The sequence below is a fragment of the Leptonychotes weddellii genome, chromosome 1, assembly GCF_054177405.1.
Source record: "Leptonychotes weddellii isolate Sample4059 chromosome 1, ASM5417740v2, whole genome shotgun sequence".
In the NCBI taxonomy this organism is placed as follows: domain Eukaryota; kingdom Metazoa; phylum Chordata; class Mammalia; order Carnivora; family Phocidae; genus Leptonychotes; species Leptonychotes weddellii.
The window spans coordinates 3,059,990-3,073,403 of record NC_138369.1 but is presented as its reverse complement, the minus strand read 5'-3'; the positions used below and the strand labels follow the sequence as shown (position 1 = coordinate 3,073,403).

Genomic DNA, 13,414 nt, shown 5'->3' with positions numbered 1-13,414 from the left:
TGCATGTGGAGTGCTTCCTAACAGCAGTCATTTCGAAGGTTAGGAAGAGGGGAGAGCGGTCAGTCCCAAAAGGCTGAGAGCAAAAGAGGAAACAAGTGATTTTAAGAAAGTGCAGGGCACCCAAGGGCGCATATGTGCCTGCTCCCGGTCTCTGCCTCGCGGGTTTGGGGAGAGGAAGCCAGGACCCGGAGACTCAGCGGCTGCCCCAGGGCAGCCAGAACTCAGACTGAGAGTGGCCCGCGGAGGCAGGGGGCGGGCACAGTGTACCAGGGGGCCTGGAGCAATACTGCCTTGGAGCAGAGGGTCCTCTGTGTCTGGGAGCTTCAAGCACGGGGCAAACAAGCATGGCGAGGACAAGCTGAAATGGGGTCCCTCTTGTCCCCTCTGCTGCTGTCTAGACCCCTCCCTCTTGTGCCCTGAACAACTCCCACAAGCCACATGTTCCTGGAGCCTCTCCTCCATGTCATCACATCGTGGTGGCCCCCAGTGCCGGGCACCATGCAGGAGGCACACAGGTGTCTCAGGGACACTTAACACCTTGGGAAGTCGTGGGTCAGAAAAGCCAGCTAAAGATTCCAGAAGCTGGGCTCTAGCCAGTGAGCCAAGAACCTTCCTCCATCAGCAGGAAGAACTCAGGCAGCCCTGGTCTCCGACTTACCTGTGGGATGAGACCAAGATAGGACTGGAAAATCATCCTACTGCAAAAAGGGAAAGAAACTAAGGGGCCACTGGTCTAGGGCAGGGCTGGCAAACTGTCCATAAAGGGCCAGGCAGTGGCCCAGTCACAACCTCCCAACTCTGCTGCCGTGGCTCAGAAATATCATAGGTAATACATAAACGAATATGTATACCAATAAAACTTTATTTACAAAAACAACTGAAGGGCCGGATTCGGCCCAGGGCCTGGTTTGCAGACTGGTCTAGACTCTGGAGGATAACGCAGGCCCTGGAAGCAGGTGGCCTAGGGGACCCAAGGAGGTGGTCTTGACCTCCGGGTGCCCCTCCTGCCTAAACTGGACACAGTCCTTACCTCCTTATGGGGACAAATATACCCAGGAAGGCCTGTCCTGTGAGCGCTGACCAGAGGCCTCAGGGCAGCCACCCTTCAGGGACACGCCCAGGGCACCTGCATTGCAGCCCCTGCAGCTCCAACTCTGAACGCCTGCCTGCTCAGAACGCTTTCGGCCCCTTTCTGCCTCCCTATCAAATAAACAGGCTTAGGAGAGGCCCATTTCCAAAATCGTAGCTTAAAACACGTTTCCATTTTAAACACGCATCTCACCCTCCTTTACAACCGTGTCACTGTCACTGTCACTTTCTCAATGGAAATGGCAGGAAGGAAAGGATGTAACTGGATCCAGCAACCGTGCCCCTTGCCCTGACAAGCCCTTCCATGCTTGCCCCATCACTGAGGACCCCCATCTACGTGGGTGCGTCGGGGCTGCGGGAGGGGCTTCAGGAAGTGTCCTGAGGAATTTTCTGCAGCCCCAGCTCCCACCCCCACTCCCTCCCACCCCCCAGGGCTGGATCTGGGAGCTTGGACTTGGGGACGGCAATAACCTGACCACGCCAAGCAGGAGGGAATATTTATGGACAAGCAATTCCCAGCAAAAGCAATTCATTTAATGAAAAATTGTGCAGGAGAGAAAGGCTGGCGGTGTAATTTGGCTTCTGAGTGGCGGGAGCACAGATGGTGCCCGTGTTTCAGATTCCTGGCCCGGGCCCCGGCCTCCCCAGAGCCCCCATCGACAGCGGCTTAAGGGATTTGTATGGAGTGGCTCTGCAATTGCTTTTCCTTAAGTAATTAAAAAAAGGCACCTGTGTGCACCCCGGAGGGGGACACGTAGATGTGCTCCGAGGAGCAACGCCGGGTGGCCTGGAGGCTGGCCCGTGCCCCACGGCCCGGCTGGAGCCACACTCCCTCTCCCCTGGTTCTGGCTGCGGTGGGGCTTGTGGCCCGTGGGGGAGGATTCCGGAGCAGCACGGGCACCCAGGGAGCAAGCACTGGGTCCGGGGGAGGGGAGCGACAGCCGCTGGGATTTAGGACACGGCCCCATCGCCTCCTTGGCAGGGCAGCTGAGCTCGGGGGGCAGGCGCCACGGACCCACGGGCTCCCGTCGGCCCGCCAGTTAGGGAGGTGAGGTTGCTAAGGCCGACAAGAAGACCCAGCTTCTCCTCCTGGGGCCGAGCGCGCCAGATCCCCAACAGCCCTCAGCACCGGGTACCTTGTGACTGGGGCCATCACAGGTTGGTGGTTCACTGCAGCTGGCCGGCCGGCCGGGGCAAGCACAGAGGCTCCAAGCTGCAGGAGCTGCTTGGGAAGGAGGCTCAGAGTGGGGGCCGGGGGGGTGGTTCACAGCAGGCTCTTCGGGACGGCCTGGGCAAGGCCTGGGCAAATCGCTCTGTTTTCATTCTCCCTCTCCCACCTGCCGTCCCACTCCCAAACCGGAGACAGGCATTTTCAAGGATCTGCTGGAGTCACTCAAGCTGATAGTTTCCGCTGCTCTCCTACCAGCTCCCCAAGTTAGCAGCCCACACCCCGCCCCCATCAGCACCCGCCATAGAGCGTGTGCCCTCAAAGGGAGCTGGCTGTGTCGTTAGTTTCTGATGAGAATGGGGCACAAATGTGGGGAGGAGGTCTGAGGGGCCCCCTGCACCACGGCCAGGGCACAGAGCCCCCAGCTGCCAGAACCGGCTGCCAGCCCCGGGGGAGCGGGAGGTGCGGCTCTGGCAAACCCTGGATGAGGCGCGGCCACTGGCCATTCCTGTCACTTGAGGCAAGCGGGTCCCTGTGCCGCGCCTCCCAGGGACCTCTCCGAGGAATTGAGGAGCCCAGGCAGAGCCGGCCTCCCCTTCGGTACCAACAAGACCGCACGTGCACACAGGAGGAACCGTAAGGAGGCTGTTCGATGGCCGTGGGCAGATCCGCACGACGGTGCCCAGTGCCGCTGCTAAGCCTTGGTCCGGGGCACCGTGTAAATGACAGAAACGTTCTTGGGACGGATCTGTGATCTCAAGAAATACAACATGCACGCTCACAAGTACAAGGCCCCCGTCATGAACAAAAATCTTTAGGAAAAGCCAAGCTCCTTCATCAGACATCCACCATGGCTCTTTCAACTGTGGGGCCAAGCCATTCGTGTGCGTTGACTTTTCTAAGTCTCTTCATTGGGCAGGTATGTCATTTAGGTGGACGGTAGGCCAATGACAGAAAGTGGGCCAAATGTGGCCCATGACCCGTCTGTAAATAAAGTTTTATTGGCACGGCCACACCCACCACTGTGTTGGTGCTGCTACAGCTGAGCAGAGCGGTCCCACGGAGACCATGTGGCCCACACACCTGCAAACACTCACAGAAAGTTTGCTGAACCTTGATTAAAGGGGCAGAATGATTTTCACAGGGTAGCCCGAGGCCTAAGGACCTCAGTGGGGCGTGTGCCAGAGGCCGACCTCGGTGAACTGTGTGAGCCCCTACAGACACGTGCTGTGGACTGAGCTGTGCCCCCCCCCTTCCCTAGGTTGAAGCCCTAACCCCTAATGTGACCGCCTTTGGAGATGGGAACGTCAGGAGGTAAGTACAGCTAAACCAAGTCCTCTCCCCACGCCATGCAAGGACAGAGCGGGGAGGCAGCCAGCTGCAACCCGCCTGGGGGCTCTCACCAGAACCCAGCCCCCAGGCACCCTCTTCTCAGACGTCCAGCCTCCGGAACCACGGGGGATACATTCCTACTGTTTACAAGCCACCCAGTCCGTGGTCCTTTGTTACAGCAGCCCGAACTGCCCGGGACAGGTGTCCTTGTGCACACTTCCCACAGTCCTGTTCTTGACTGACCACAGCAGGCTGCACGCTCCCCACTAGCCGCTTCCGGAATCCAGCTCTCACCAGGTGCCAAGGAAGCACCTAGACCCTGGGGCACAGAGGCCTGGTCTCAGGTTCGGCCTCCTCTAGGCCACCTGTCCCCCATACCTACAGCCCAATCTGGCCATTCACTGTGAAAACAGACCCCCCTGGAGGCCAAAAGCACCTCAGGGGGCCTGGGCCAGCTGCCCTTCACCCACGCCGGGGCCCAGACCCAGCCTCAAAGGGTGCCCGGGGGCTTGAGAGGACCAGCCCCGTGCTGTCTGGGGGCTTTGGGTCCCCTCGTAGCAGAGACACTGGCTCCTAACCCCCCAGCCACAGATCTCACACACTCTGCCTGGAAGCGCCCGGCGTTTTTGATTTTACGAACCCAGGCACTCACACACGGAGGAACACAAGCATGGAGGTCTCTGAAATGACACCTGAGGAACGAAGGGGTCGGGCCCTGGGGCGCCTGGGTTTGCTCAGAACCACTGCACCTGCGCCTAGAGCGGCAGAGGGAGGGCGAACAGCAGAGCCGGCGCAAAGCCTCCTGCAGCCCAGCGCAGTCAGGCCCGGAGCGCACGTAGGTGTGAGGGGCCCCTGACTTCCTAAGGTTGTAGGTGAGTAAGAATTAAGGTACTGAGATCAGATTCACCCACTGTGAAGCCACACAAACCCGGAGCAAGATGGTCTCAGACTCTGAGCTCCAGGAGGGTCCCATCTGCCATGTATGGACTATTCTGTGCTCTCAGCTGGCGAGGCTGAATCGAGGGGGTGTCCGCACGCCGGGCCCTCCCTGCAGCAGCTCTCGGTGGCATCAGGGAACAAAAGACACACAGAGCCCTCCCCTGCTCGCTGGGAGCAAGGACCTCCTGTGCACGCTCCTCGTCCTGCCCCTCCAGTTACTGCTGCTTTTGACCAGAGAGGCACCTGGGGGAGGGCGAGCGGCAGGATGCCTCCTCACCCTCCCAGGAACTGACTCCCTCGGACATCTCACCAGGGGCCCCAAGGACGCTGGTGGAGACAGGCAGAGAGGGGAGGGGAGGCGGAGGGGAGAGGAGGGAGGAAGTGGGCAGAAGCCCAGCCGGGGCCCGGGCCATTCCCCAGACAGGGCGCTCTCAACACAGAGCCTCCTGTCACAGCCACACAGGCCTCTGTGACCCCCAGTGGATCACTCCTGTCAGAACCACCCGAAAGGCCAGGGATCTTGAGAACGCCAGCCAGAGGCTCAACAAGAAGCACTCTTGTCACTTCCAGATGACAAATGACAAGAGTTATGACCTCGGAGTTTAGGGGCCCTGGGCCTAATCTGAGCGCCGACCTGGGAGCAGGGAGGCTGTCACCCCAGGTTGGAAGACTGACATATCAAACAGCCCGACATTCATGCATGTCTCCCAGGATCTGCCGCTAGGACCAAGGAAAATGAGAAAACAGCGCAGGGTGGAGATTTGCCTCTGGTTATCATAGCAGGGGCCCCAAGCAGAGACAAATAGGGTTTTTCTTTCCCAAGCATGAAAAAATAGAAGTTGGCATGTCGTCAGGCTCAGAGCAGGGGGGGCTCTCGGGGCCCAGCGACACTCTCGGCTCGGGCTGTCCGTGCCACGGGGGGCAGGGGGCAGGCTCAGAGGGCCCACAGAGCCGGACCAGCACTGGGGCTCCTGGCACTCAGGGCAATTGGCAGCGGGGACTCCCAGGCCACCAACACGAGACCCTGACTCCCACAGGGGACCCCACTGCAGGATGATTACTGAGGGCCACCACCTAACTCCACCTCTCCCTCTCTGGGCTTTAAAGCAAAAAAAAAAAAAAAAAATCAACCTATTCATAGGAATCAATAGTAAAGCCCATAACATCCTCGAGGATCTCATTTATTAGCATTCCCATGGCCCCCACTGTACAAAGCACTTCGCCACTGCTCACGGGAAGCTCCCCAGCCACACGGGATGGCAGGCAGGGCCCCAGTCAGCAGCTGGCAGGCAGCCAGGGATCCGTGGCTCCTCTGGGACTGGGCGCCCCACAAGCCCCTCCGCTCCCCATCACGGCCCAGGACACATCCAGCCACCGAGGGCACTGGAGTTTGCCCCACTGGATCCGGGGTCTCCTCTGCAAGCACTTTTGCTAAATATAAAGAAAGCATCAACCTGCAGGCTCAGAAATGCGCCCAGCATCCTCCTCGGGAGGCTGGCGTCATGCCTTGCCTACAGGGACAGGGACGGGACGGGATGCAGAAAGTCATTTTAATAGACCTTTCTATAGGAAGGGGACCAGCCTCATGCTGTTGGGGGTTTTTTTTGTTTTTTTTTTTTTAAAGATTTTATTTATTTATTTGAGAGAGAATGAGAGAGAGCACATGAGAGGGGGCAGGGTCAGAGGGAGAAGCAGACTCCCTGCTGAGCAGGGAGCCCGATGTGCGACTCGATCCTGGGACTCCAGGATCATGACCTGAGCCGAAGGCAGTCGCTTAACCAACTGAGCCACCCAGGCGCCCTGTTGGGGGTTTTAAATGAGACCACGCAGGCAAAGCTCCCAGCCTGGGATGGACAGATCAGTCAGCATCGGCACATTTCCGAATAAAACAAGACCCCTGCCTCCTATTTCTCCAGCTCCTCCCTGTGCTACTCATCTAGCGAGAGAAAAGCAACAGAAGCGTTTCTCTGCGTCTGATTCCTAGGCCTAGTGCTTTGTTCTCAGCTTCTGAGGAATTACCCTTTACTAGCCATCATAACCCCCGCCCCGCAAAATGACCGAAAACATACAAAACAGTGCATTTTTGTAAGGTAAGATAAAAAAAAATTGAAAGCCAGACCCTCCTTTAACATCGTGGAGCAAATGGAGAGCCCTCCCATGCGCTGAGCTCCACCAGCTGACCCCGCCACACACACCTGTCCTCAGTGACCCTGAGGCCTCCGTGGCTCCTCAGCTGTGGGAGCCCCAGCTGGGGTCTGCGCCCTCCTCCACCTCCGAGCCTGGGCCCCACTCTGTAGGTCTCTGTGGGCTGGACTTCCGACAAGGCCCTCCCCCCCGCAAAAGCTGCTTCCGGGGGCTATGCACCATCAGCCTCAGGTGGCTCCAAGGGAAGCAAACACAAAAATTTTCCACAGACCTTGACCTCCCCCGACTGACACGTGGGCCCTAAATGCCTGCCATCTGCAGAACTTGGGACCTACCATGTGCAGGGTGGACCCCACCGGAGAATGAGGGCTCCCGTCTTGCCAGCAACTGCTCACTGATGCAGGGGGAACCCGAGGCACACACAAACGGAGCTCAGAAGAGACTTTTGGGGACCGCCAACACTTCACAGGGTACAGCCCGGGGAAGACCAGAAGGAGTGCAGGGGCCCACCCAGAGCACCTGCTTCTCACCCAGTCTTGTGTCTCCTTCCAGAATGTTCTCTACCTACCAACACAACATAGATGGCCTTTTCTTTTTAGACAGAGGACAGCCCACAGCCACTGTTTACACCCTGCCTTTTCCCCAGGACGCTTACCAAAAAACAGAAGGCACACGATCTGAACAATTTGGTTCACATTTTACAGTAACAAAGACCAATGGGCCTCAGGCTGGGGCATCGAGGAGAGGCCCCGCACCCTGCGTGCAGTGCATCTGGGGGGCTGGGGGCCCTCTCCCCTCTTCCACACTCAGCAGAAGCCCCCTCCCTGCCGGATGCCTCTGAGGGGAGCTGACAGTTCCCAGGGAAGCTGAGCTCTCGGCAGGCGGCAGCCCAGACAGCTGGCGGAAAATCAGTTAAGTGCACCCGGGCTCCTGGCCACTCAAACAAGGTTTTAAATCACTCTCGCTCTGTTTAATCCGCAGTCAACTTCCGCACCTGCCTTGTGGAGTGGCCTGGGACGCCAGCACCACCTCAATGGAGGAAAGAGCCCCTTGTCGGGCTTCACCCAGTGCCAGCCACCACGGGAGCAGCCAGGGCTGCACTGAGCTAATCCAACATGGCGTGCAGCCTTGTAGGACTAATTCGAGTTCAGACCTAAAAAGGGCGGTGCGCGCACATTTATTTTCTCCGGGCGAAGCTGGAGCATCCCTCTGATCTCCCCCGATAGAAATCCCACTACAAAGCCTGCCCGTCTGAGCACGTGCCCAGGGAATTCGGTCCTTGGAAATGGAGCATAGGCCTCAGGAGGCGACTCCTCCGCCCCAGTTGAGCACTGGACCCCTGCCAGGAGGCGGCCGCCAGCCTGGAGACACCTGCGGGCGGGAAGAGTATACTCCAGAACTCTCAACAGGCACCTGCCTCCGAGTGGGATGAGGGAGACAGGCAGGGCGTGGACGTTCTGGGTTCTTGCTGCAATGACCTTGGCAAAGTCACTTGACCTCTCTGGGCCTCGAGAGATCACAAAGTTCAGGGTCACCTGGAAGCAGGGTGGTGCCACCAGCAAAGCAGAAGGGAGAGAGGCAGGGAGAGACACAGGGGAAAGGAGTGCTCCCTCCAAGGAGCGATCCAGCTGAGGGCTCAAAACAAACCAGCAGTAGCACGTGACCAGGGGCAGGCCCCACACTTGCTCTGCACCCAGGCTCCGTAGCATCCTCGGGTCCCTGGACCCCTGCTCACTGCTCCACCTCTCACCCTCTCCCTGGAGGCCCAGCTCTCTCCCGGGTCCATCCTACGCCCACAGCAAGTGCTCAGCAGCGCTCAGGTGGCTGAGTCTGCATGTGACTTTCTATGCTCCCCTTGGTCCCGATGTGGCGAGGGAGAATGGAAGCTGGGCGGGAGTGACCTGGTTTGGGCCTGTTGGCTGGTTTGGTTTTTCGTTCCCATTTCTAAAACAAACCAACAAAACCACCCCTACCACGACAACAGCAGCCCAAACCTTCCACCTCTGGGGGCTGCAGGGCATTTACGGAAGAAGCCCCCAGGAAGGGCAAGATCACTCCTCCCTCCCCTGAAAAGCTATACTTGTTTTTTTTTTTAAAAGAAAGTTGTAAAAAAAACAGACACATATTGAGAGTGTATGTTTTTAAGGGACCCAAATTCCACCACATAGAGCTAACATCCATCAACATTTGGGCACCCCCCACTGCACACACCCGTATAGTGGGGTTATACATTTGTCAAAGTGCCAGGCCCCTCTGTTCCCCCTGCTGGGGACGTGGAGCTGGCAGGAAGTCCCCCCGATTTGTCCCTGTAATCACTGCCTCCTCCTCTGGGAGTCCCAGCCCTGACCCTTGGGCACTCTCAGTGGTCTCTGCTCACCCTGGCCCCCCAGCTGGCTTCTCCCTAATTACGTAAAACCCTGGGGGCGATTTCCCTCCATCCACCTCTGCTCCAGATGGAGGCCCAGAGCTGTGCCCAGGACATGGGAAGCCCGGGAAGCCAGGGTTTTCATCTGCTGCTGTGCCTCGGGGACGGGGCTGTGGGATCCAGGCCTGGGAGGGTACAAGCAGCCATGTGGTTCTCCTCTTTCACACCGATGGGTCATGAAGGTTAATGCCAGCGAAGTGGCTCAGAAAGGAGAACCACGGAAGAGAGCAAACACCCAAACACCATGTCAACTCGACAGTGACCCCAGGGCAGCTCAGCCTCCTGCTGACTGCGGGGGGCGGGGGTGCTCCGGTGTGAATTCTGTCAAAGGAAGCCAGGCCAGAGAGTGGACCCTGGGTGCAAGGCCCCGAGGAGCTCCCTCTGAGGACTCTGGTAGGAGGCTCTAAGCCCAGCGGCTTCCTTTGGCCCGCGGAGGCAGACCAGCGCCCGAGGCCTGGGCCTCCCGCTCCACTGTGGGAAGTCTGCAGGTGAACGGCAGCGGCACGCTGGCATCTGGCCTGGCCTGCTGGTCAACCACAGCTATCAGCACCCTCACAGGCCCATCCAGAGGCTCCAGAGGCGGCAGCCACGGCGCTGGGTGTGGGTCACGACGGGGGCCGACGGGCTTGAAAGAGCAGCCCCTCTGATGCCAGAGACCCTGGGAAAAGGCTGGGAAAGGGTGCAAGAGGCAACTGGTCGGCCCTGACCGGCCCAAGCCGGGGCTGACGGGAAAAGCTAGAGTCTGCCATGTCATCAACCCTCTAGCACGCTTCCTCTGCAGTGGCAAAAAGGCAACTACTTTCAGTTTTGCAGGCCAGGTGGTCTCTGGAGCAACTACCCAACTCCACTGTTGCAGGCAAAAGCAGCCAGAGACCGCCTGTCAATGAATGGGTGTGGCTGTGTGCCAATAAAACTTTATGAACATGAAATCTGAGTTTCATCTTAAGTGACATGTTGCATTGTCTTCTTGTGATTTTTTGCACAACTCTTTAAAAATCATTCTCAGCTTGAGGACCACACAAAGGTAACCTGCCAAATTTGGCCTGTGGGCCCGTGTTTGCTGACCCCTGCTCTAGAAGAAGAAAGAACACAAATACCTGAAATTCACAGAGGCCGGCCAGGTGCAAGAATTTGGCATCTAATGTGCCAGCACAGAGGGAGCATGACAGAAAAGGGACAAGGGGGGTGGGGGGACTTCCTAAGAGCCTGAAGTAGGTGAAGAACCAAGTTGAAAGTTTCTAAAATCTGGAAAGTGGTTGAGGCTCCTGAGTGGCTCAGTCGTTAAGCGTCTGCCTTCAGCTCAAGTCATGATCCCAGGGTCCTGGGATCGAGTCCCTCATCAGGCTCCCTGCTCAGCGGGGAGCCTGCTTCTCCCTCTGGCCCTCCCCCATGCTCATGCTCTCTCTCTCAAATAAATAAATAAAGTCTGTTAAAAAAAAAATAAAAATAAAAATAATAAAATCTGGAAAGTGGAGATGCTCTCCCTGGGTTCCAAGGAAGGTATCAGAAGGAACTGGCCCAAGTACAGATGGGGGTGGGCAGCTCAGGCCGGCAGAGAGAAGCCCTTGCTTAGGAAAAGCATCCTGGGGGGCGCCTGGGTGGCTCAGTTGGTTAAGCGACTGCCTTCGGCTCAGGTCATGATCCTGGAGTCCCGGGATCGAGTCCCGCATCGAGCTCCCTGCTCGGCGGGGAGTCTGCTTCTCCTTCTGACCCTCCCCCCTCTCATGCTCTCTCTATCTCATTCTCTCTCAAATGAATAAATAAAATCTTAAAAAAAAAAAAAAAAAAAAAGGAAAAGCATCCTGGGATCCTCCCCCAACCCCACTATCCATTCCCTAAAATGCGGCCAAGGAGCCAGCAGGTCCCTGAGAACCACCCGACCTCAACCATCTCCCTGCCCCTGCCGGGTCCTGCCTCTGACACACCTCAGCTGTGGCTGTCTGCGAGGGGCCAGGTGCCTTCGCGGCATCTCCGGCCTCGACTAGTTACTGGGCAGCAGAGCTTGGAAGAGGCAGAAACCGCCAGCCCGTTCCACCGCCGAAAAGCCTGCGGGCTGCCATCCAGCACTGCATGGCCAGGCGCCCCATGGCCAATGGCCACTCCCGGCTGAAGTCCTCACCTTCCCGCCCCGCGGTCGGGGCAGCTGGGGTGGCTCTACGTGGGAGCCCGGCACAGGGCCCGGCCACCCGCCTGAACCCCGGCTTGCGCAGAGCGCTGCACACCACTCGCTCAGTAATTTCACGCTACACCGCCTGGCAATGTAAGCGTGGAGGCCCAATCTAAGGCGGCACTTCCCAAATGTCACTTGTTTGTGAACACATGGCTGAACCCAAAATTGCTTTTAATATCTGGGCAGTCCCTGCTGGCCCCACTGCGGTTCCAGTGCTGACAGCACCTCCAGGACAAGCCTGCAATCTTGTCCAGAGCTTACAACTCAATCGCAGCTCCCACCGTGGCCTGGGCTCTCGGCACACACAGGCCCCACAGAATTCTCCATGCACGGTCTCACCGTCCACAGTGCCCCATGGTCACGTGAGCAAAACCACACGCTCCAGGACATTCCATCATTCCTTTAGCTCAAAAGAAAAAGTCCTGGGGTGCCTGGGTGGCTCAGTTGTTAAGCGTCTGCCTTCGGTTCAGGTCATGATCCCGGGATCCTGGGATCGAGTCCCACATCGGGCTCCCTGCTCCGCGGGGGGCCTGCTTCTCCCTCTCCCACTCTCCCTGCTTGTGTTCCCTCCCTCGCTGTGTCTCTCTCTATGGAATAAATAAATAAAATCTTTGGGGAAAAAAAAGAAAAAGAAAAAATCCTGATGCTCCCACCTCTTCTCTTTCAGCGAAGCCCAGCATCTCTGCCAAAGATAGCACCCCCCAGGATAACAATCCCGACACTCCTAACCCCCCAAGTGCCTCTCCAGTCTCTTTCCTGCAAAGCTCAGTTCCTTTTCTGAACTGCCCTGAAACAGCGAAGCTAGAAAAGTGAGTGGTTAGAAACATAAAGGGGAGCCCATCCGTCTAGCCCTGAGCTGCCCACCAGAGGCAGGACGCAAGCCACCTGTGTAATCTTCGGTCCAGTCTCCACACTCAAACCATGAAAAGAAACAGGCAAAATTCACTTTAATGATATATTTGGTTTAACCCAATCTATCCAAAAACATCGCCTACATAACCAGCACGAACCAATTATCTGCGTGATATTTCATGTCGCTTGTCATGCACCGAACCTCGGACATGGCGTGTGTTACCCCCACAGCTCAAGGCCACGACACCCACACACGGCCAGTGGCCTCCGTGCCGATCCCCACGGGGTCACGACTGCTGGGTCTTGTGAGAAACCCTCCAACTGCCCCGGTCCTGGGCGCTGACTTGGAACTGGCCAAGCGATTCCTCGGAGGAACCCCCAGGCTCCAGCTTGGGAGGCTGATGGGAAGCACCCTGTTTTCACACCGCACTGGCCCTGCTGGAGGGGGTTCTCCTGTTCCTCGTGCCCCAGTGCTAGAGAGACACCCATGAGTAACTGGGCTGTCTGCAGTGGAGAGAGGCCAATGGGCTGAAACGCTGGGCCAAAGCCTGAGCCCAGCCTGACGGGAAGAGCGCACCACCTTCTGCAGAGGCCGGAACAGGGGCCCAGGGCTGTGGTGGCAGTCCTCGGAGGAAGGCCCTTGGTACAAGCCTGTTCCCACCAACAGCCCCTCCTTGCAGCAAGGCCCTCTGAGACCCAGAACAGCAAATTTCCAGGAAAAGAATCAGAGGAGTCCTCTTGCCCTTCAGTGATCTCCATGGACGGCCCAGACACCAGGGCCCAGAGAGCAGGGTCTGCTGGGGAAGGAAAGCCCCCGGCTGCAGGTCGCAGGCCCCATGCCTCCTCCCTGCTCGTTCCAGGGGAGGAACATTCTGGGGATGAGTTCACTGAGGATCCCAGAATCAGACCCTGGCGGAGAGACCAGGCCCCTGTCAAGTCTAAGCGGAAGCCACAGAGGCCCTGGTCCGAGGGAATGGGCTGAGAGGGGCTGACCCCCCATTTAGACCCCTTCACAGGCTCTGCAGGCACTTACCTGAGTGGCCACCTTGCCATAATCAATCCACCGCAAAGTGGCAAAATTGGTAGATTCTGCACAGTTGAACCCGTGATTGAATCCAGCATGGTAGCCATAAGGAAACGTGATCATGAACTCCCCGGCTTCCTGTGTGATCTGAGGAGGAAAGAGCCGACAGGTGAGCAGGAGCGAACAGGCGAGGGGCAAGGCCTGGAGTCAGGAATGGCGGTTACCACGCGGCTCCCCTACCGGAAGCAGAGCCGACCTGGGGCAGGCAGA

At 57.9% G+C, this 13,414-nt stretch overlaps 1 protein-coding gene across 1 annotated transcript in view; it reads right to left on the bottom strand.

The window, feature by feature from the left end:
• Nucleotides 1–13,414, bottom strand: part of KDM4B (lysine demethylase 4B) — a 132,122-nt gene that overhangs the window by 31,706 nt on the left and 87,002 nt on the right. The window contains 1 exon segment of the mRNA XM_081803684.1: nt 13,154–13,291. Within this exon segment, the coding sequence (XP_081659810.1) occupies nt 13,154–13,291 (138 nt within the window).